The 24,005-nt window shown below is 37.9% G+C and overlaps 1 protein-coding gene across 1 annotated transcript; it reads right to left on the bottom strand.

Annotated features, from left to right (window-relative positions):
• Nucleotides 1-7,994: 7,994 nt before the first annotated feature.
• Nucleotides 7,995-14,540, bottom strand: LOC120152895 (the record flags this gene model as incomplete). Its single annotated transcript, XM_039164990.1, is given in 4 exon segments — nucleotides 7,995-9,385; nucleotides 9,388-11,350; nucleotides 12,273-12,944; nucleotides 14,046-14,540. Coding segments are annotated over 4 exon segments (4,521 nt in total), but the record flags the coding sequence as incomplete, so codon positions are not given.
• Between the last annotated feature and the right edge of the window lie 9,465 nt (nucleotides 14,541-24,005).

A 24,005-nucleotide genomic window follows, 5' to 3' on the forward strand; every position in this document is an offset into this window, starting at 1 on the left:
GTATATATATATATATATATATATATATAAATAATTTTGAATATTTTGAATTTTCAAAATGTTAAGATTTTTTATTTTAAGATATTGAATGTACTTTGCCATAAATGTACTAATGACATAATATATATTTTTATATATTTCCGTTCATCACATTTCGAAGTTATTATAAAAATTGACTAAAATATGTTAGCTCTGCTAAATAAAATTACCAACTTAATATAAGAACCATTACAAAATGTTTTCTTTGTGCATGCAAATATTATTAGAATTATACTCGAAATCAAGTGTCTATATTCTCACAAGAAAATCTTGTATGTGATGTAATATTTAATCTTAAACCCTAACTATGGTGGTAACAATCCAACATGTTTTGCAAACTCGATACATAGGGGAGAAAACCTAATAGATATTGATTATAAGTAGGGTTGTAAATGAGACGAGACAGATGACGACCTATTCGAGATCGATTAAAGTTTGATCAACACTTGAATCAAATAGAATCGAATCGAGCTCAAAGTTGACTTGAATTCTTAACTAATTGAAGCGAACTACTTGATACATGACTCGAAATGCAAGCGAGCAATTCAAAAAATAGTATATTTAATTTTTAGATATTTCAAATTAAACTATTAATAATATTAATATCTATATGATTTTTTTTAAATACAATGCACTTAAAGTTCATGTTTGAGCTTTAATGAGCTAAGTTTGAGAATGTTTCAAGTTTAAGTTTTTTCGAGTTCGAGTCGAGCTTCAATTTTTTATTTTGAGTTTGAATCAAGCTTGACAATTTTAAGCTCGTGAGTTTTTAAGTCGAGTCAATCTTCAATCTTTTATTTCGAGTTTGAATCAAGCTTGATAATTTTGAACTCGTGAACTTTTAAATTGAGTCGAGCTCTATTTCAATTTTTTTTAGTCGAGTTCATCAATACTCAAACTCGATTGGATTCATTTACACCCTTAATTGTAAGGGTAAGTCATATTATATTTATTAAAAAAAATTAAGGCTTAAATATAATATTATAAAAAAAATTAAAAAGGTTTTGTTTTTTTTAAAATGAACGACAGTGGTCCAAATGATTTAAGGTGTTATTCCTCCACAATAATTCAGATTCAAAGAGCAATAAGAAACTCCTGCAGATAGATTTTGCGCTAACCTAATTTAGTTCAATGATATGGTTTAGCCCTCTTCTTCCTTTTTTTTTTTTTCTCAATTCGTTTAAAAAAATAGGTATAAATGATGTGTGTGTATTATTTACTAATATTAACAAGTTTCTTTCTCATATTTTTTTCATTTAAAACATTTTACATTAATCATTTTACAATATTTATTTATTAGATAAACTATAAGATTGGTTAATTTCGTTTAATATTTATACACTTTTCATCACTGAATTTAATAAACCAAATTCTTAGTTACTTATATTACCATAAACCCTAAACCCTAAACCATAAAAAAATTAAATTAGTTTTACAACATTTTTCATATAATATGTTCTTATTAAAACTAACATAAAGGGAATTAAATTATTTTTATGTAACTGCGATAATTAGTTGAATAATTAACATTATTTATATTATTTCGTCTTGTTATTTTTTCTTGTGTAAATTCAAATTCTAATATATTATATTTTTTAAAATATAAAATATATTTATTTAATTAAAAAAAAATATGTAACTGGTTTTATTATTTTATATGTGTGATTGAGGCCATAACCCACCACGTGAAAATATTGATCGGATAATTCGATCACAATAATTTTAAAGTTTGTTATTATATATATTGCTCAAATTAAATTATGTTTTTTTAAAATATTAATATTTGATGACGTGTTTTAAAGATAAATATGAAATTTATTTTATACAATTTCTATTGATTTGAAAATTAAAAAGGTTTAAAATTGGTCCATCATATAGTTTTTTTTTATTCAACCAAGGATACAACAAAATTCTTTTAGAAGATATACACTGATATTAGAAGATATTTTTTTCACACTGAACTTTTGTTTGATTAAGGAAATTTTATCTTGTGAAATTTACTTGTTCAGTAAGAAATGATTTTATAAATTTCGTGTTCGAAAGTGAATATTTGATAAATTATTTTATAAGATAAATATAAGAAAAAAATAATTTAATTCCCTTTGTGTTAGTTTTAGAAAGAACATATTATATAAAAAGTGTTGTAAAACTACACCAAGTGGACTGCTTAGTCCAATGGCTTAGGCGTGCTGAAGTAAACCAAGGGGTAGTGGTTCAATTTCCTTCGGCTTCTATAAACCAGTTTACAATATGTCACCACTTGATTGAACATTAAAATAAATAAATAATAAAATATCTTTTAATATAGTTATGACATGTGTCAATCATCTAATTTGAGATTAAATTTTATTAAATTAAAATAAAATTATTACTAAATTAATTGAAGATAAATATTGAGGATTCAATGTGTAATTATATTAATTTCATTAACTGCCACATCAACGTTTCCGTTAAATGTTAACGACTAGTGGTCTGATTAAATGAATGGTATAATTCATTTAAAAAAATATTTTATCTAAAGTTCAGAATTAAAATAAAAATTATAACATTTTTATTAACATCTCATGCCATCAAACTAACGAAGTCAATATTTCAGTTATCAAGAATTAAAAATTTTAAATTCAATGAAAAAGTATATAAATATAAAACTTAAGTGACTACTTATGTAGTTTATCCTTATTAATAATGGAAATCCTTTTTTTATCATTCATTTCAGTTTGGTCATTTTTACTTTTTTTTTTTTTTTTACTTTTCAGTTTTCATTCGGTCCCAATTCAAACTATCATTTAATCAATTGATCTTAATCAAAGGTGACATACTTTCCAACTTTTCTAATTAATCTTTAGATCTTTTAAAGAATTTTCTTGATTATTAAACTAAGGAAAAAATTAATTTAAGAATCTAAGATTCAGGTGTTAGATATGGTATAATCTTTTTTTATTGAGTACTAGTTATTGATGGAAGGATAAAAGTTTCTCTTGTATTTTTATTAAGATGTTTGGATCACGATGTGTCATAATTATTGTGTAAAATAGTGATTTAAATATTATTGAGACTCCCCAAGATATTTTTATAATAATGGAATACTTAAAGAAAGAAGGTAACGTCTTGAAAAACAAGATTTTATCCTAGTTTACATATTAAGAAACTTAATAATAGTTTATTTGTGTGCCAAACGACAAAAAAGAAGAAAAAAAAAGAAAAAAAGAAGAATAAGAAGAAAGAAAGAAAAAAAATGCTTAAAAGATTTTATATGTATAATGCAAATTTGTTGAGCAACTTGGAAAAAAAAGATAAAGTTTTTTATCCGAAAGTATTATGCTTAAATGCTTGTCGAAACAATTTTTAAACCCGGGGTGGGGGCAGATTTGGAAAACCGCGTCCTTTTTAATTATTATCTTTTCAATTGGATTTTTAATTAAAAAAACAGTGCGATTTTAGAAAACCTCTCGTTTCGAAAAATTAGAAATTCCTTTACGATAAAAATATAAGGTTCGAGGAGTCGCCACCAATCTTTGATTAGGATGTGATTGGGCACCCAAAAAACATTGTCATTTTAAATAAAAATCAATTTTAATTAAAACGACAAATTTACGGTCTACGTTACCAAAATCCAAGTTCGGGAGTCGGTTACGCGTGGGGAAGGATTAGCACCCCCACAACGCCCTAAATCGGTACCTAGTCGATTAATTAATTTCTTTGCAACGAATTTCACAAGTTCAAATTTGATTTGATTAATGATCCCTTTAAACAACAAACATGCAAATTTGCAACATTCAAAGCAACAAAATAGATTTAATTTAAAATTACCAAGTCATTAGAAAGATAAAGAATATTTGATTATTTAAAAATATCGAGACCAGATCTTTAGTTCAGTTCTAACGACCTTTTCTCGAAAAGTTTAAATAGTCGAATATTTCCTTTTCTTTCGCTCCCCAAATTTTACAATGATATATCCAAACTTAATTAGGCGTTACTGACGGGATACCATTTTAATTTAAAATCATCAAAACAACTTTCCTGTAAGTTAAGAAAAGCCATTCTGATAATTTTAGATTAAAAGGGTATTACCCTTAATTCCGATTATGTGATCAGATCGAGTTATTCACGTGAGGCTATCATGCGAATTATGCTGATTGAATGTCATGCAAAGAGTAATAAATATTATGATCAAAATATCATGTAATTTGAAATAAATAAAAAGAATAAATAAAAAAACTATATACATATTTTAATTAAAAAAAATACAAACCTCGCATGTTAACATACGATGTACAAACATGACTTAAATATATTAATAAAAACATGACATGCAACATTACAAAATTTGAATACATAGATATACATATACTAAAGGAGTGACTAAATGTGAATAAAACCAAAATTGAGCATACCAATTAACAGGTTAGACAAGGGCTAAAATAAAAAGAAAAATAAACAGCATACTCCTTTCCTAAACATTTCATTTCAAGGTACTGCAAACATAATACGACCAAAGCTTTACATAGGATCAAAATGAATATTTCCAAAATTACATATCCAATGTATAACAATCACGAAAACAACCCTTGCATGATTCTGGACTGAAATGTAAAACGCTGAAAATTACGAGGCGAAATCAAAATATCAATAAAGCTCGGCTTAAGGATCAAAACGAAATGAAACAAAACTGGGATGGCCACGCTCACAATTAACCCCTCCCCAGCAAAACGCGGGCGTTTCTGGATCTGCACAAAACTACGCCGTTTCACGGCCACCTAAACGACGCCGTTTTGGCGTTATAACAAACCAAATGGTAGATTTTTAACCCTAATCTCATTTCTTCTTCAGCCTCACCAAACCCGCCGTTTCACTCTCATCCTCTCTCTCTCTCGATTCTTCATCTGGTTCAACCGAGACCTCGCCCTCACCACTCAACGCCACCGGCTGGCCACCAGTCCTCGGTGGCCACCACTACCCCGACGACCACCTAGACCAACTGGTCAACCCAAAACAAGCCTAAACTAGACAACCCCTACCAGAAAACTTCAAACTCCCTCTGCAACCCCGAAAACCAAAGCCTCCATCGCCAGAAAACTCAAAGATCTCCACGGCCGCCGTCTAAGACCGAGACAAACCCCTACCAGAAAACTTCAACCCCATCACGAGACTAACACTAGACTTCCCGAAAACCCCTAACAGAACCTCTCAGCCGGCTTTACCCTCTAATACTCTTACAAAACCAACCTCTCCTTCCTACAGACCTTAGACCTAGCTTTCTCTGAATCAAATCCCTCCTTCCTCGCCCAAACCCAGGTGAAACCAAAGAAACAGAACAGAAGAGGAAATGACGGCTTACCCCTGGTTACTCAACGGGTTAGGTCTTTCAAGCGACAGTGATGGCTCCAGGAAGGTAAAAGTTTTCACTTCTCTCTTTGGTTGTTTCGTTTTTGGGTCTATGGATTTTTTGGGTTGCTGATGGATCTCAAAGATGATTATGGTTACTGCTTTTGGTGTTCTCTCTGTGTGTTTTTTGTTGTTGTTGATTCCCGTTCTCTTTCTATTTTCTCTGTTCTCTCCTGTTGCCGATGACCGAGAGAGACTGTTCCCCCCTCCTTTTTATGATCACCGTTCCTAAAAAACCCTCTTTTCTTGCGTTTTTGTTTTGTTTTTGTCTTTGTGCTCTGTCTCTTGTTTGGTGTGCTTGCAGGTCACGGGTGCGAGCTGGTCACGAGTGCGAGCTGGTCACGGGCTTCAGGGAGGACTCTGTGAGTCTGCGCAGTCGGTGGAAGCTGACTGGTGGAGACGAACGGTCGACAGAGGCTCATTCTGGACGTGGAAGGCGGCGCTGGGCATAGGGCAAAAACCCTAATGGTCCTTTAATCTGGACCGTTGGATTAGGAGCAGATCCAACAGTCCAGGGTGAGCGGCGGCTGGAACCAAAAGCTGGAAACCCTAACGGGTTTTAGGGTTCTCTTATACTTGGGCCTGTTTGGTCTGGCCCGTTTTAGTTGTAACTCTGGTGTAGGCCCTGTAATAGTAAAAATAAATATACTTAATCCATGTTATAAATTATTATTATTTTATATTGCAATTTTATGCCATATATTTTCATGTTAATAACTAACAAATACCAAACTTATGCTAATAACCCTAATAATGATAATAGTAAAACCCCATTAAAATTAAATAACGCCCCGGACAAATCGAGCATCTACAGCTGCCCCTCTTTGTTCTTTGTCGTGCAACGAGAATAGAGCAAAGATCACTAGATGTTCAAATTTGTCCGACCATGAGAACTTTGATAGACTCATCCGTTCCGCTCTTCCTCTAGGGTGAGTGAGAGTTGAAAAAAAATCTTCTGAAAACGGGTTCGCTCCCTCTTTCTCTAGGAGAATAGAACTCGAACATTTTCAAAAACCTCCATAGTCCTTCAGAGAGTATAAGACCCGAACAATCTTTAACAATCGCGTCTGCCCCCTATTTCTTCAGAGAGTATAAGACCCACAATCCTCATCAATCACGTCTTCCCCCTATTTCTTCAGAGAGTATAAGACCCGAACAATCTTCAACAATCGTGTCGGCTCCCTATTTCTTTACGGAGTATGGGACTCGGATATCTTCACACGGGTTCGCTCCCTCTTTCTCTAGGGAGTATGGAACTTAGACATCTCTTCAAACGGGTTCGCTCCTTCTTTCTCTAAGGAGAATAGAACTCGAATATCTTCAACAATCGTGTCTGCTCCCTATTTCTTCAGAGAGTATGAGACTCGAACGATCGTGTCTGCCCCCTACATCTTCAGAGAGTATAAGACCCACAATCTTCATCAATTGCGTCTGCTCCCTATTTCTTCAGAGAGTATGAGACTCGAACAATCTTCAATAATTGCTGGGAAATCTGCAAACATTTAAAATAATCATGCAATGTCATGGTCCTATTCATGCCTGCGATGTATGCAATTATGAAATTTAATACACTTTCTTCTTCGAAAGAATATTATCCCCTTTGATTTCAATGGAACTCGGTTTCGCTTCGGGCATAGAGCATTTCACCCGTTCACCCCAGTTGACACTCTCAATACCATATCTTTTGGCTCGACCGGACTTTGACTTCTTTCTTTCTTGAAACCTGCTGGTACACCTGACCAATCTTCTTGATAAATGACAATATCCTTGGGTCATCTACTAATGGCTGTGATTTTCTATGAATTCCAAAGTTTTAGCTTTTCGCAACCACACAAGCTTATGGGTTAAAACCATTGCTAGCTTCAGGATACCCTGCATTTCCAAAACCTTTTGCATAATAATACAAAATGATTTCATGTACCACAAGTTAAGCTATGCGTTTTAACTTTTTCAAAATTAGATACTTGTAAAAGGGAAACGAAAAAGGGAAAATGTCTCTTTATTTATATACTTGCAGAGAATTTTTAGGCCACTACATGGCAAACTTTTAATTGGAAAAAGAACAAAAGGAGGGGTGTCTTCAAATATCAATAACAAAAATGCTTTTGAACTTGAATGCCGTCGGAATGACTCGAGTGTAGCTTCTGTGAAAAGGATCTCCAAAATTGTGATGACACCTAAGAGTGCGAAGCTCTCTTTGAACCCCAAAATATCCCATTACTGGATATCGTAAACCAGTATTGAATCTCACGTGCATTCAATTCCTCCTCTGGTTGTCCTCATCGAGACTCATTGATCTTTGGTCTCAACCCCAATGGCCATTGTCGTTACCCATGTCAGGAGCTCTTCCTACTTCCAAAAACAATTCAGATTATCCACCACGCACGAACTCTGAATTTAAAACTCAAGTCGCCCTTTGCGGGTTTTCGACTCGAGACCTCCTTTGGTTTTAAGACGCCCTTTTCGAGTTTTCATCTTGAACCCTTCCTTTTTTCCATTTTTTCATTTTTTTATTATTTTTTTATTTTTTCTTTTTTCATTTTCACTCATTTTTTCTTCTTCTTTTTTCTTCAAGCAAAATACTTCTTAACTGCGTCAGAATTCACTGGATGAGGTAATTCAGACCCATCCATCTCAGTTAAGACCAGAGCTCCCCCAGAAAAAACTTTCTTGACAACATAGGGTCCTTCCCACTTGGGCATCCATTTCCCTCGGAAATCTTTTTGAATGGGCAATATCCTCCTGAGAGCCAAATCTCCTTCGTGGATTTCTCGAGGGCGAACCTTCTTATCATGTGCTCGTATCATCCGCTTCTGGTATATCTGACCGTGACAAATAGCCTTCAATCTCTTTTCTTCAATCAGATTCAATTGGTCATATCTGGTCTGTACCCATTCTGCCTCATTTAGCTTCACCTCTGATAAAACCCGGAGCGAGGGAATTTCCACTTCAATAGGGAGGACAGCTTCCATCCCATAAACTAGAGAAAACGGAGTTGCCCCAGTAGACGTTCGTACAGAAGTCCGATAGGCAAACAGAGCAAATGGCAACTTCTCATGCCAATCTTTATAAGTTTCAGTCATCTTCTCTATAAGCCTCTTAATGTTCTTATTAGCCGCCTCCACTGCCCCATTCATCTTTGGGCGATAAATCGTGGAATTATGATGCTTTATTTTGAATTGCTCACATACAGATTTCATCATCTTGTTGTTTAAGTTCAATGCATTGTCAGAGATAATTCTCTCTGGTAAGCCATATCGGCAGATGATTTCTTTCTTCAAGAACCTACATATCGTCGACTGGGTAACACTTGCATAGGAAGCTGCTTCTACCCACTTGGTGAAGTAATCTATTGCTACCAGAATGAAGCGATGACCATTTGACGCTTTTGGAAAAATTTGCCCAATAACATCCATGCCCCACATAGAAAACGGCCACGGAGCTGTCATCACATGCAACGGATGAGGAGGGGTGTGCATTCTATCCCCATAAATCTGACACTTGTGACATTTTCGGGCATAATTGATGCAATCAGTCTCCATAGTTGACCAATAATACCCAAATCTCATAATTTGTCTGGCCATTACGTGCCCATTAGCATGGGTGCCACATATTCCTTCATGTACTTCTTCAAGAATCATTTTCGCTTCTTTATTGTCCACACACCTTAATAAGACCTGATCCATGCTTTTCTTATATAAGATCTCACCATTAAGCACATACCCTGCTGCCATTCTTCTAATGGTCCTTTTGTCATTCTCAGTTGCCTGTTCGGGGTAACTTTGATATCTTATATACTGGAGGATATCATAGTACCAAGGTCCTTCATCATCTTCTTCTTCAATGTCAAAGCAGTGGGCTGGATATTCATAAGCCTTCATCTCAATAGGCATCATATTTGAATGCTCGTTCATCTTAAAGGCCGCTGCCAAAGTAGCCAAGGCATCCGCCATTTGATTTTTTCTCTGGGGAGGTAATTGAAAGTCACTTCTTCAAATTCTTCAATAAGTCCCAGAACTAATTTACGATATTCCACAAGTTTGGGATCTTTGGTTTCCCATTCACCTCTGAGTTGGTAAATTACCAAAGCTGAATCCCCATATACCTTCAGCATTTTTGCTTTGAGTTGAATAGCTGCTCTAAGACCCATAACACAAGCCTCATATTCCGCCATATTGTTTGTACAATCAAAATTGAGCCGACTGGTAAAAGGATAATGCTCTTCACTTGGTGAGACCAAGATTGCCCCAATCCCATGCCCCAAGGCGTTTGAAGCACCATCAAAGTTCATCTTCCAGTATTTACCGGCAAGAGCAATTGTTTCTTCCTCCGAGATAGCCATTAAATCCTCATCCGGGAAATCGAAATTCAACTGTTCATATTCTTCTGAAGCCCTACTCGCAATGAATTCTGCTATGGCGCTCCCTTTAACTGCTTTCTGGCTTACATACTGGATATCAAATTCGGACAACAGGATTTGCCAACGGGCTAACCTTCCAGACAATGCAGGTACCCCCATCAGATACTTTAAAGGGTCCAGCTTAGATATGAGCCAGGTAGTATGATACAACATATACTGTCTAAGTCTTCTGGTAGCCCACACTAAAGCGCAACACAATTTTTCAATTGGTGAGCATCTGGCCTCACACTCAGTGAACTTCTTACTGAGATAGTAGATAGCCCTCTCCCTCTTCTCAGTTTGATCATGTTGCCCCAACACACATCCCATTGAATTGTCATAAACGGACAAGTAAAGAATTAAAGGCTTTCCTGGGATTGGTGGCGCTAGGATCGGAGTATTCGAAAGATATCTCTTTACTGCCTCAAAAGCCTCTCGGCAATCTTCACTCCATTCTCCTGAATCATTCTTACGAAGAAGGCGGAATATGGGATCACATCTTTCGGTCAGCTGTGAGATAAACCGAGCGATGTAATTTAATCTCCCCAAAAATCCTCGAACCTCTTTCTGTGTTCTTGGGGCTGGCAAATCTTGAATGGCTTTTACTTTATCGGGATCTATTTCGATTCCCTTTCGGCTCACTACGAATCCCAACAGTTTTCCCGATGTCACCCCAAAAGTACACTTATTTGGGTTAAGTTTTAGTTGGCACTTCTTTAATCTTTGAAAGAGCTTCCTCAAATTCTCGACATGTTCCTCCTCCGTCTTGGCTTTGACAATCATATCATCTACATAAACTTCAATTTCTTTATGCATCATGTCATGAAACAACGTCACCATGGCCCTCTGATAGGTTGCCCCTGCATTCTTTAATCCAAACGGCATGACTTTATAGCAAAACGTCCCCCACGTAGTGATAAACGTTGTTTTCTCCATATCTTCAGGGTACATTTTAATTTGATTATAGCCGGAGAAACCATCCATAAATGAGAATAAGGAATTTCCAGCAGTATTGTCCACTAACGTATCTATATGTGGCAAAGGAAAATTATCCTTTGGACTAGCTCTATTCAGATCTCTATAGTCGACACACATTCGTACTTTCCCATCCTTCTTTGGTACTGGGACAATATTTGCTACCCACTCAGGATATTTGGCCACTGTGAGAAACCCAGCGTCAAATTGTTTCTTCACTTCTTCTTTAATCTTGAGCAGCATCTCGGGTCTCATTCTTCTCAGTTTCTGTTGTACGGGCTTGCAATCAGGCTTTATTGGTAATTTATGGACAACCAATTCTGTATCCAGCCCTGGCATGTCCTCGTATGACCAAGCAAATACATCCTTGAACTCTTGAAGTAATTCTATCAAGCTTTGCCTCCCTTCAGTAGACAGGGTGGTACCAATCTTTATTTCCTTTCTATCCTCATCTGTACCCAGGTTCAAGATCTCTGTAAGCTCTTCGTGAGGCAGGATCTGCTCATCTTCCTGTTCCACCATCTTTAGTAATTCTGAGGGTGGTTCACATCCCTCATCCTCATCACAACCTTCGATTTCCCCTTGACATATGGGCATCTCGAAATCAATCTCCGGGTCAGAGTCATTAGCATTCGTATTATTGATATCTGAGTTCCTGAAAGGATAACGAAAAAGAAGATATATACATATATACATATATACATATGGGAGAATCTTTTCCCATATAAACAAATAGAAAGAAATAATATGTGTATATTCAAACAAAAATGCATGAGGAAGTGTTTGCCATTCGGGAATTAACAAAACACATCTTTTATTGAAAGCAAGTAAAAACACACAACTTAACCCTTTACATCAAATCACCTACTGTCCCAGGGTATGAACAATAGGGAAGAGTTCCAGTGTATTACTCTGCAAAAGATTTGTAAACTACGGGCAATTCCTCCGCAGTCCAGTTGTTCAACACAAAGCCCAGTGGCGCAGGGTAAATGCCCATAGCTCTCATTTCTTTGAACTCCTCATCGGTTATGACATTAATGCCCAAGTCCTCCAAGGCATTCTCAACTATCCCTTTACTGCTTTCCAAAGTCCCTTGAAACATATGTCCTCCTGATACGAAAATGCTGCTCAATGGCGGGAATGTCATGGGCTCCCAGCTTGGGTCCTCACCAGTCAATCTTGCCTTTCTCAATTCCTGAATCTTCTTGATGCTTCTCATTTTTTCTTTTAAAGTTGGCTGATATCCTAAACCGAACCTGTCTCTTTTAGTTACAGGGTAGATTGGGCCCACCAGTCCTTGCAACCGACGTCCAAACCCTTTGCCAGTTTTTGCTCCTCTTCCAAGAGTCAGCTTAAGCCCCATTTTGGTGCAGTTTGACAATCTAGGCTTCGGGATCTTCTTTCCTTCTGCCGCAAACATGGCATTGACGTATTCCAACGATCTGAAAGAACATTCAACAGCTTGCTCTTCCACTTCAACGTATGGAGCAGTAGTAGAAACCGAAGCAATAATGTCTTCCTCAGCATGAATGCATATAAGCCTCCCATCCATTGCAAATTTTATCCTTTGGTGCAACGTTGACGGAACCGCACCGGCCTGATGAATCCAGGGCCTTCCCAATAAACAGTTGTATGTAGGCATGATGTCCATCACAAGAAACTCCACTTCGTATATCGCCGGGCCAATAGTCAAAGGGATATCAATCTTGCCTAGAACTTCTCTCTTCGTTCCATCAAAAGCTCGAACCACACTTTGACAGCTTCTCATCAGGGTGCTGTCCACTGGCAATTTTTTCAGGGTCACCAAGGGCATCACATTTAACGCCGAACCGTTATCTATCAGTACTCTGGATAGAACATGCCCTTTGCACCTAACTGTGATGTGTAGGGCCTTATGATTGCCAATCATCCCAGAAGGGATCTCGTCCTCAGAAAAAGATAAAAAATTATCGGCCTGGATGTTGGCAACTAGTCGGTCCAGCTTTTCTGTGGGTATCTCCTTCGGGACAAATGTTTGGTTTAAAACTTTTAACAGGGCGTTGCGATGAGCCTCTGAACTTAGAAGAAGTGATAGGACAGAAATACGGGCCGGCAGCTTGTGCAATTGCTCAACAATACTGTATTCACTATGTTTCAGAAATTTTAAAAATTCCATCGCTTCATTCTCCGTTACTGGCTCATTGACGATGGGTTCATCTTCTCTTATCTGCACATCGATACTTTTTCCTTTCTCGACAGCAATCTTTTTCTCAGGTTCTTTGTGATAACATCTACCACTCCTGGTCATGTGTCCCACTTCATCTACCTCTTCCTGTTGCTTTGTCACCTCTCCTATTTGACAAGTATATCTCCAGGGTACCTGTTTGTTGTCTTTGTACAGGAACGGAGAGGGAGGTGTAATAATCACCTTTGGAGCTACCTTCTCAGCCACTCGATTCTTGGGAGTAATGACGAGGGGACAACTGGCACTATAGACCACTTTGGATGATCCCTCAGAGGCGTAAACTTCCGCTTCTTCTTTCTCAGCCCCTTCTTTGAAGAACTCGATTTCCTTACTATCCATCATCTCTTGTACCAGCCCTAAGAAATCAGAGCACTGTTGTATACTGTGTTTTGTGCAGTTATGGTAGTGGCACATCTCTTCGTTATTGAAATGTTCACATGGCAGATTAGTCCTTAATAGTCCTACCTTGACCATTTGGCGCCACACCCAAGACATGGGTGACATCACCTCCCTAACATCTTTTACAGTCGTTTTTCCTTTCTCCTCAGCGACTGCATTAATCCCGGCTCCTGCATGGTTTGGCAATGGATTCTGGGCTATGTTTGGCTGTTCACTGTCACCAAAGTTGATGACGTTTCTTCTTCTCAGAGCTTGGATGACCTTTTTGAAAGCGGGACAATTTTCAATAGAATGTCCGGAAACCCCTGCATGGTATTCGCACTTAGCACTAGCATCATACCACTTGGGATACGGGGGTTGTATAGGGTCCACATGATAAGGTGAGACTACATGTCGATCATATAATTCGTGGAATAACTCCTTATAAGTCATGGGAATCGGATCAAATTGAGGCCTCTCTCTCCTTGGATCTCTTGCCCCCTGCCTATTGTCAATTTGGGGTGATGCTACCGTTCCCTGTGGTCGGGACACTGTGATATTATGGGAATCATACTGCCTTATTTTGTTGACTTCGTTTTCCTTCTTCCTCATCGGTTGTTTCTTGCTGGAATCTCCTCCCTCAAGCTTCCCGCTTTTGATCGCCATTTCAATCATTTCTCCCGCCGTAACTATATCAGCAAAACTTCGAGAAGGATTACCAACAAAATGTGAGAAAAATGGAGCCTTCAAGGTATTAACAAAAAGTAGGTTCGTTTCTTCCTCTACCAACGGTGGGTGGACTTGTACTGCTATCTCTCTCCACCTCTGAGCATATTGTCTGAAACTTTCACTATGCTTCTTCTCCATTGCTTGCAGCACCATTCTGTTAGGCCTGACGTCCTTCACATGTTTATAGTGGTCGAGAAAAGATTTGGCCAGGTCTTTCCATGTCCTGACATCAACTCTCCTTAATTGATTATACCATCGCAATGCTGAGCCTACTAAGCTTTCCTGGAAACAGTGGATCAACAGCTGGTCGTCCCCTACGTAACCAGTCATTTTCCTGCAGAACATTGTGATATGGGCAGAAGGGCATTGGGTACCGTCGTATTTCTCGAAATCAGGAGTTTTGAACTTGGGAGGTAGGACCAGATCAGGAACTAAACTCAGTTCCTTAGCGTCGAGACCATACAAGCTGGTATCTTCTTTCATAGCTTGTACTTCATTTGCTAGCTGCTTATATTGCTCCTGCAACAACTTGTTTTCGCTCTTCTTTGCTTCTTCATCAAGGTCCGGGACCTGGTGATATGGGCTTTCTTCGGGATGCGAACAAGATCCAGGTTGCGGATTCATTGCCATGCCGTCAGGATTTATGTGTACTTTGGTATGGACAGATGTTCCTTGGATATTCGGAGACTGTACCGGGGTAAACCCTGGGGGGTAAAGTGGTTCTTCACTTGTTTGCTCATGGGCCTTTCCGTGCTCTGGATTTCTCCCTCCCAGCATATTTGCCAACTTAGACAACATATCCTCTTGAGCCTTAAGCATATCTTCTTGCATTTTTCTCAGATCATCTTGCAACTGCAATTGAGTTCTTTCTATTTGAGCAATCTTATCATCCATGGCCTTCCTCGTGTTATAGTGATGCTTGAAATTTCCCAGTATTCTGTAATGTATCCCTTATTGTTAATTTTAATGCTTTGAGGATGAATGCAAATTATGTGAAGTGCGATAAAAATGCAATACAAAACTTAAATTGCAAATAAAATGCAAATGCATGCAGAAAGACATTGATTCATAAGACGCGATCAGTCTTAGAACAACTTTCATTTAGGACAAAAGCATCATCTTTACAAGAAAAGTCCACTACAGAAACGGCCTAGCTCTCATGTTCAGCTCTACTATCTGACTGACAAGCCAATCGACCCTCTTTCCTACGCCTGATGCTGGATTGGCATAGCTCTGGATGACTTTTGCTTGGAGGTCCATCTCTCCCAACTGCCTCGCAACGCCGCTTAACTGATTCATGGTCTCTCGGATCACGTGATTCACGTTTGTCTTCCAGTCTCTAAAGTGATCGTTTGAGTTTTGCCATTGCAGTCTGGTGCCTTGGACGGTGCGCTCGAGACCAGCGATTTGTGTCTGGCAGCTTCGTAAGGCAGCCTCTAAATCATGAATCTTCTTTTGCAAAGCAGCGTTCTCCTCGAGGCTAACCCTTTGATCCACTTGGCAACGCTGACTGTTTTCTGCAGATAAGGAACTTTCAAGCTGCATAACGTAGGCACTGTACTCTTCATTCTTTGCCTTGGCTCGAGCTAACTCTTCCTCATGCCTTGATTCCATTTCGTGCATCTCTTGATTGAGTACCTCTATCCGTTCGTTCTTTGCTCCGCACCTCTGTATCCAGAGGAATACTTCATCCTGTTTGCCTTGGAGCACATTCTCCCGATGTTGCCTTTCTAATTTTAACTCTTCTTCGCTTTGCCTCTTCTCAGTTTCGAGCTCGTCGATTCTTTGCTTTCGAACCTCAAGTTCAAGTTGCATGTTATTTGCCTTCATTCTGAGTTCTTCAATATTAGCATGCAATTCTTCTTCTCGCTTCTTGCTCAAGGTGTACCTTTGTCTTAACTCTTTAGCCTCTGTCCTTTCGCTCTTTAATGCCCTAACCCAGGACCTTCTCTCGGACTCAAGTTCTTGATTTCTTTTCTTCTTCTCTGTCTCTACTTCTCTGACTCGGTGCTCTCTCTCGGCTCTGACGTCTCTAACTCGGCGATCCCTCTCAGCCCGGAGCTCTAACCGCCACTGCTCTGAAGTTCTTCCGAGGCCAGCAATTGCCCGTGCTCGACTCATTTTTTGGTAATCGCTCTGTAAACTAGTGAGATTGGCCTCCACCTCATCCTTTCTCTTGCGCATAAGCTCAAACTGTGTATTATAGAATCCCCTATCGATGTCCAACATAAAATTCTTTTGTCTAAGGGCCTCACACTCTGCTTCCTTCCTGGCGATTTCCGCTTCGAATTCACTCTTTAGTATCTCCAACTTAGACGGTACGTATTTAAACTGTGCTTCCCAAGGAATTGTTTGGTCACGATCCGCCAACGGAAGGATATCATTCTTTCGCACCGCCCTCCATGCCACGTAATCTGGTGTCAGCATGACCTCAGCCGCTATGAAATCAGTTCTAAAGGTTGACTTCCACGCCTCTGACATTGCACGAGCAGTCTTCTTGTAATGATCTCCACAGTACACAAATTCAGATGCCTTCAGACCGGATGTAGCTGGGACGAATTGGCGTGCCCCAAACTGCCTTAGTACCATCAGTGGCGCATAACCTACTCCACCCCATAACCCTAATAGGGTTACCCAATCGGAATCCCCGCATTTGTACAACACATCCACAAAAGCTAACCAGGGGACACGCCACACTATATCATGTTCCTGTAAATTTCTGAAGAGTGAAACCCAATCTTTCCTGGTGAGATGCTCTGGCCACTCTTTAGTGAGGAAATCTTTTAAGGGTGAATAGGCCGTAGAAAACCGTCGACTATACTCTCGGTCAATTTTCCAGAAGTGACTGCGTATCCAAACAGTAAGCAGCTGGACACACCCGGTGAAGCGGCTACTCTCAGCTCTTCTGCAACTGCTAAGTGCTCTGAATGTTTCAGCTAAAACCGCAGGAACAGGGTTTACCTTCCTTTCCAAACGCTCGAATAAATCGACCACTGCGGCTTCCACGTGATAAAGAACTTTCGGGAAAATCATCAAACCATAAATTCCCAAGGCGAACATCTCCATGCTCTTCTCGATATCGCTATGCTTGACGATAAGCTCCTTGAGGCATGACCAAGGGAAGCAATCGGACCCTCCCTTCTTTTGGATTCGATCAGCAACCCACTTCTCTCCCATCCCAGTGATCCTTGCGAGCTTGCTCTTAAAGGATTGGGTCCTTGAGGCTTTTGAGTAGATACGGTCCAAGTGTATCGTCTCGAAATGAAACAAGGAGGTGTATTCTTCTAACGTGGGAGTCATGTCTTCCTTGTTGAAAGTGAAGCAGCTATATGCGGGATTCCAAAACTGGACGAGAGCTTTGATTAGGGGTTCGTTTACTTTCACATACAACAGAAGGGCGATGTCACCATACTTTTGCCAGAAAGAGTATTTCACCTCAGAATTCCAACTTTCCCAAATTTCGCGTAACTCTTGCAAATCGTTTTGCTTTAGACTGACCGGAGCAACCTCTGGTAGTACTGATATGTAATCTTCAGTCAAACTGTCGCCTTTCTTCCTCTGAGTTTCCTCGGACCACGACCTCACTTCTGCGTTATCCACTTCCTTGTTATGAAAGCTCTTGTCCATTTTATGATCGCCTTCTACTTTTATGACCACCTTGTGAATCAACACCTTTCTTCATGAATGATGATGCAATGCAGCGGTAATAAATAAAACACAAACAAAAATAAAACTGTATTAGTATATACAATGAATAGTCAAAGAATAAACAAACAACATGAAGATAGAAAATATATACATCCTAAACCTAATTCACATGGTATCTACCCAACATGGCGTCTACCGAATCATGCTTTGGTAGATCCTACCCGACATGATATTTACCCACATGTTTTGTGACTCATAAAAATCCTAACCGCATGGTATCTAATTCACATGCATGTTTGAGAAATAAACCTAACCACATGATCTCTAGTTCGCATACTTTTGCAAAAAAAAAAAAAAAAAAAAAATAAATAAATTCGAGGGAAAAGTTAGAATGAGTTTCCCCTTTGTGTCTGTGGACAGAGATTCAACATAAGATGGGCAGAGTTTCAGTATTTCTAAAAGGGTCCTCGAATTGTCCTTTGCTGGTGCCCCCTTGGGCTTGCCAGACCCTCGATCCTCGCCCATTATAGGCTTAAAACGGATCAAGTTCAATTTCGAGAGGATACATTTCCCTATGTCCATGCGAGGAAACTCAATGTTTCACTCGTAAACATAAGGCATGTACCCCAGAGGTTACTAGCTAAAGCCCATGCGGAGAAAAATAATTTTTCTCACGTAAGCGTAGCTTTCACCCCTACCTAACGGGACAGAGCACAGTAAGAAGGCTCTAAATATCGAAATGGTTGTAACGACAGTGAGGGGAAACCCATAATCCTTTGCCTCGATCCAAGAAAAACAATAGACTAAAACGAAGGTCAGAAAACTGAAACATGTAGAACACACATTAGTACAACTATTTATTCATTAACCAAATTACAAATTAAGATGTAAATAAAACAATTCAAACAAACAAGGGATCAAAAACCAAATTAAAGCGAACTTACAAATTTCGTTTGCAAAGACAATTAATTAATCGACGATCGGCCTGACTCTCTAAAAAAGTCCCCAGCAGAGTCGCCAAGCTGTCGAAACAATTTTTAAACCCGGGGTGGGGGCAGATTTGGAAAACCGCATCCTTTTTAATTATTATCTTTTCAATTGGATTTTTAATTAAAAAAACAGTGCGATTTTAGAAAACCTCTCGTTTCGAAAAATTAGAAATTCCTTTACGATAAAAATATAAGGTTCGAGGAGTCGCCACCAATCTTTGATTAGGATGTGATTGGGCACCCAAAAAACATTGTCATTTTAAATAAAAATCAATTTTAATTAAAACGACAAATTTACGGTCTACGTTACCAAAATCCAAGTTCGGGAGTCGGTTACGCGTGGGGAAGGATTAGCACCCCCACAACGCCCTAAATCGGTACCTAGTCGATTAATTAATTTCTTTGCAACGAATTTCACAAGTTCAAATTTGATTTGATTAATGATCCCTTTAAACAACAAACATGCAAATTTGCAACATTCAAAGCAACAAAATAGATTTAATTTAAAATTACCAAGTCATTAGAAAGATAAAGAATATTTGATTATTTAAAAATATCGAGACCAGATCTTTAGTTCAGTTCTAACGACCTTTTCTCGAAAAGTTTAAATAGTCGAATATTTCCTTTTCTTTCGCTCCCCAAATTTTACAATGATATATCCAAACTTAATTAGGCGTTACTGACGGGATACCATTTTAATTTAAAATCATCAAAACAACTTTCCTGTAAGTTAAGAAAAGCCATTCTGATAATTTTAGATTAAAAGGGTATTACCCTTAATTCCGATTATGTGATCAGATCGAGTTATTCACGTGAGGCTATCATGCGAATTATGCTGATTGAATGTCATGCAAAGAGTAATAAATATTATGATCAAAATATCATGTAATTTGAAATAAATAAAAAGAATAAATAAAAAAAACTATATACATATATTTTAATTAAAAAAAATACAAACCTCGCATGTTAACATACGATGTACAAACATGACTTAAATATATTAATAAAAACATGACATGCAACATTACAAAATTTGAATACATAGATATACATATACTAAAGGAGTGACTAAATGTGAATAAAACCAAAATTGAGCATACCAATTAACAGGTTAGACAAGGGCTAAAATAAAAAGAAAAATAAACAGCATACTCCTTTCCTAAACATTTCATTTCAAGGTACTGCAAACATAATACGACCAAAGCTTTACATAGGATCAAAATGAATATTTCCAAAATTACATATCCAATGTATAACAATCACGAAAACAACCCTTGCATGATTCTGGACTGAAATGTAAAACGCTGAAAATTACGAGGCGAAATCAAAATATCAATAAAGCTCGGCTTAAGGATCAAAACGAAATGAAACAAAACTGGGATGGCCACGCTCACAATTAACCCCTCCCCAGCAAAACGCGGGCGTTTCTGGATCTGCACAAAACTACGCCGTTTCACGGCCACCTAAACGACGCCGTTTTGGCGTTATAACAAACCAAATGGTAGATTTTTAACCCTAATCTCATTTCTTCTTCAGCCTCACCAAACCCGCCGTTTCACTCTCATCCTCTCTCTCTCGATTCTTCATCTGGTTCAACCGAGACCTCGCCCTCACCACTCAACGCCACCGGCTGGCCACCAGTCCTCGGTGGCCACCACTACCCCGACGACCACCTAGACCAACTGGTCAACCCAAAACAAGCCTAAACTAGACAACCCCTACCAGAAAACTTCAAACTCCCTCTGCAACCCCGAAAACCAAAGCCTCCATCGCCAGAAAACTCAAAGATCTCCACGGCCGCCGTCTAAGACCGAGACAAACCCCTACCAGAAAACTTCAACCCCATCACGAGACTAACACTAGACTTCCCGAAAACCCCTAACAGAACCTCTCAGCCGGCTTTACCCTCTAATACTCTTACAAAACCAACCTCTCCTTCCTACAGACCTTAGACCTAGCTTTCTCTGAATCAAATCCCTCCTTCCTCGCCCAAACCCAGGTGAAACCAAAGAAACAGAACAGAAGAGGAAATGACGGCTTACCCCTGGTTACTCAACGGGTTAGGTCTTTCAAGCGACAGTGATGGCTCCAGGAAGGTAAAAGTTTTCACTTCTCTCTTTGGTTGTTTCGTTTTTGGGTCTATGGATTTTTTTGGGTTGCTGATGGATCTCAAAGATGATTATGGTTACTGCTTTTGGTGTTCTCTTTGTGTGTTTTTTGTTGTTGTTGATTCCCGTTCTCTTTCTATTTTCTCTGTTCTCTCCTGTTGCCGATGACCGAGAGAGACTGTTCCCCCCTCCTTTTTATGATCACCGTTCCTAAAAAACCCTCTTTTCTTGCGTTTTTGTTTTGTTTTTGTCTTTGTGCTCTGTCTCTTGTTTGGTGTGCTTGCAGGTCACGGGTGCGAGCTGGTCACGAGTGCGAGCTGGTCACGGGCTTCAGGGAGGACTCTGTGAGTCTGCGCAGTCGGTGGAAGCTGACTGGTGGAGACGAACGGTCGACAGAGGCTCATTCTGGACGTGGAAGGCGGCGCTGGGCATAGGGCAAAAACCCTAATGGTCCTTTAATCTGGACCGTTGGATTAGGAGCAGATCCAACAGTCCAGGGTGAGCGGCGGCTGGAACCAAAAGCTGGAAACCCTAACGGGTTTTAGGGTTCTCTTATACTTGGGCCTGTTTGGTCTGGCCCGTTTTAGTTGTAACTCTGGTGTAGGCCCTGTAATAGTAAAAATAAATATACTTAATCCATGTTATAAATTATTATTATTTTATATTGCAATTTTATGCCATATATTTTCATGTTAATAACTAACAAATACCAAACTTATGCTAATAACCCTAATAATGATAATAGTAAAACCCCATTAAAATTAAATAACGCCCCGGACAAATCGAGCATCTACAATGCTATTGGTGTACTGGTGTAACTTGTTAGTTATATACAACTTGATATATTAATTGCTTTCAATTTATTAGTAAAATTTAGCTCACCTTTTTACGATATTGGAATGATGTCAAACTTATATTTCATTATCTTCAAGCTACAAAAAACATGAGATTATTTATCTTTAATTTATCTAAAACATATTTAATTGATTTTATAGATGTACAATATTTATCTAATTCTCATAATGTTCGATTATATTTTTTACATGTAATGGTACTACAATCTTTTTTCGCCCTATATGAAACAAACAATAGTTTTCTCTTCTTCTAATCATGCTCAAATTTTGACCATCAACAGACTAGTTATGAATGTGTGTAGATACGACAGTAATTTATCATATAAAATAAGACTATAGTTATACTCCGAAAAAATGTGACAATTCTATATAAAGATATTATAAAAAAATTAATAAATATTATATAAAGAATAACAAAATAAAATACATCTCGTCAAAACTCTTCTTTAATCATACCTTAATATTTTTACTTTTGTACTTAATTTTGAGGAAATGAGTAAAAACATAAAAATGTTATATATATATATATATATATTAGTTAAAAAAATTAAAAATTGTAGATAAATTTTAAGATAAGTTTTACCATTCTTCACGAACTTTACACTCTCTCTTATTTTACTCATCTTACTTTTAATTTTTTTTAATTTATTCATAGAACTTTCGATTTACTCATGTTTTGATCGCTTTAAATTATTTTATTATTATTTTATGTGATGTGGTTTTTTTAATATAAAATAATTTAAAATATAAAATAAAAACAAAAGGTGGCTAGACGCCACTCTCGACCGTCGTCGACTGTCGTAAATGATGGCTGTTTGGTCCCAAATTTCATGGGTCACTTCGTCTCGACAACTTGAGTTCAAATCCAACCTCCATTTTGTCGAAACTTGCTTGAAAGCCCACGAATTGGGGATTGAAAGTTAGAAAGCCGAAATGCTTCAGTTGAGATTCGTGGATTTTGGGATATTTTCCGATGAAACAATTACCATATTCGGACTCAGGCGAACTGACCCATGAAATTTAGGACCGAACGACCACCATTTACGGTAATGACGGGGTTGGTGATGGCATTCGACCACATTATATTTTTATTTTATATTTTAAATTATTTTTTTATTAAACAATAATAAAAAATACCACACATACAAAAATAATAATGAAACAATTCAGAGTGATCAAAACAAGAGCGATTCGAAAGTTCAATTAGAAAATTTGAAAAATTAAAAGTAATATATTTCACCCTAAACTTTAATGGATAACTCTAATAAATTTTTATTTAATTTTCCATAATAATATCGATAATTTTTAAATTTAAGCCAAGATTTTCCAAACTGGTATAATTTCAAAAATCCGATAAATTAATTTCAAAACCAAGTAAAGATTTGGACAATTACATCAAAGTAACAAACTTGGATTTCAAAGAATAAAAAGGCTATTAATTAATTTTCTTGTTTCCATAACTTTTTATTGTATAATAAAAAATTATAAATCAATCAATAAATAAACGTCTCCCTGAAACCATGTTGCTTTGTGCTTATTAAACAAAAGTCAACCCACCATTGATTTACAACAACAACTCATACCTTAACTTGCCATACAAAGCCAAGCATTCCCAGTAAGCCCTTTTGCTCATATTCTTTCTTCTACCAATTCCTTTAGGGATGCATTCAAAGAACAATTCATTTACCAATCTAATAGCCTTGCTCTTCACCATATCTTCAACCACCTCCGCCTCCGCCTTCATCACCACATACTCTTCATCAGCCAATCCTACATCCCCGTCGTCTTCGACACTTCCTTTTTCTTAGAAGACTCTTTGGTCAGCGTCTCAATCTTGTAAATCTCGAATTCCAGGTTCCGTATAGGGTAGTGCTTGAAAAACCAGCTGGTGCTGCTGCCACCGTCCTTCTCCAGCGAGCCTACGTCGATTAAAACCCGACGAAGGTAGCTTTCGAGTGTGTCCCCCAATAAATACGACAAATATTTGGTTCATTTGTGGTAGGCTTTCGATGTACCTGAGGATGCTCTCGGTGGTTCGAGAAGAACATCTTCTAGTTTCTTCAATGTCGTCTTCTTTGCTTCCGATGTATTATACCCGAAGAGCTACCTTCTGGTGGCTGAGGTTGGTAGAACATTTTTGTACTTTTTCATTACAAAAAGGTTCATCTTCAGGAATTTTTTTGTAAACAATCGTATAATAAGAAAGATTGTTGAATGAATATGAAGACCATTCACCCAGGTCTTAAACAGCAACGATGCCACCCACTTTGAGGCTAC

The sequence above is a fragment of the Hibiscus syriacus genome, unplaced genomic scaffold (genome assembly GCF_006381635.1).
Source record: "Hibiscus syriacus cultivar Baekdansim isolate YM2019G1 unplaced genomic scaffold, ASM638163v2 tig00111095_pilon, whole genome shotgun sequence".
Classification (NCBI taxonomy): domain Eukaryota; kingdom Viridiplantae; phylum Streptophyta; class Magnoliopsida; order Malvales; family Malvaceae; genus Hibiscus; species Hibiscus syriacus.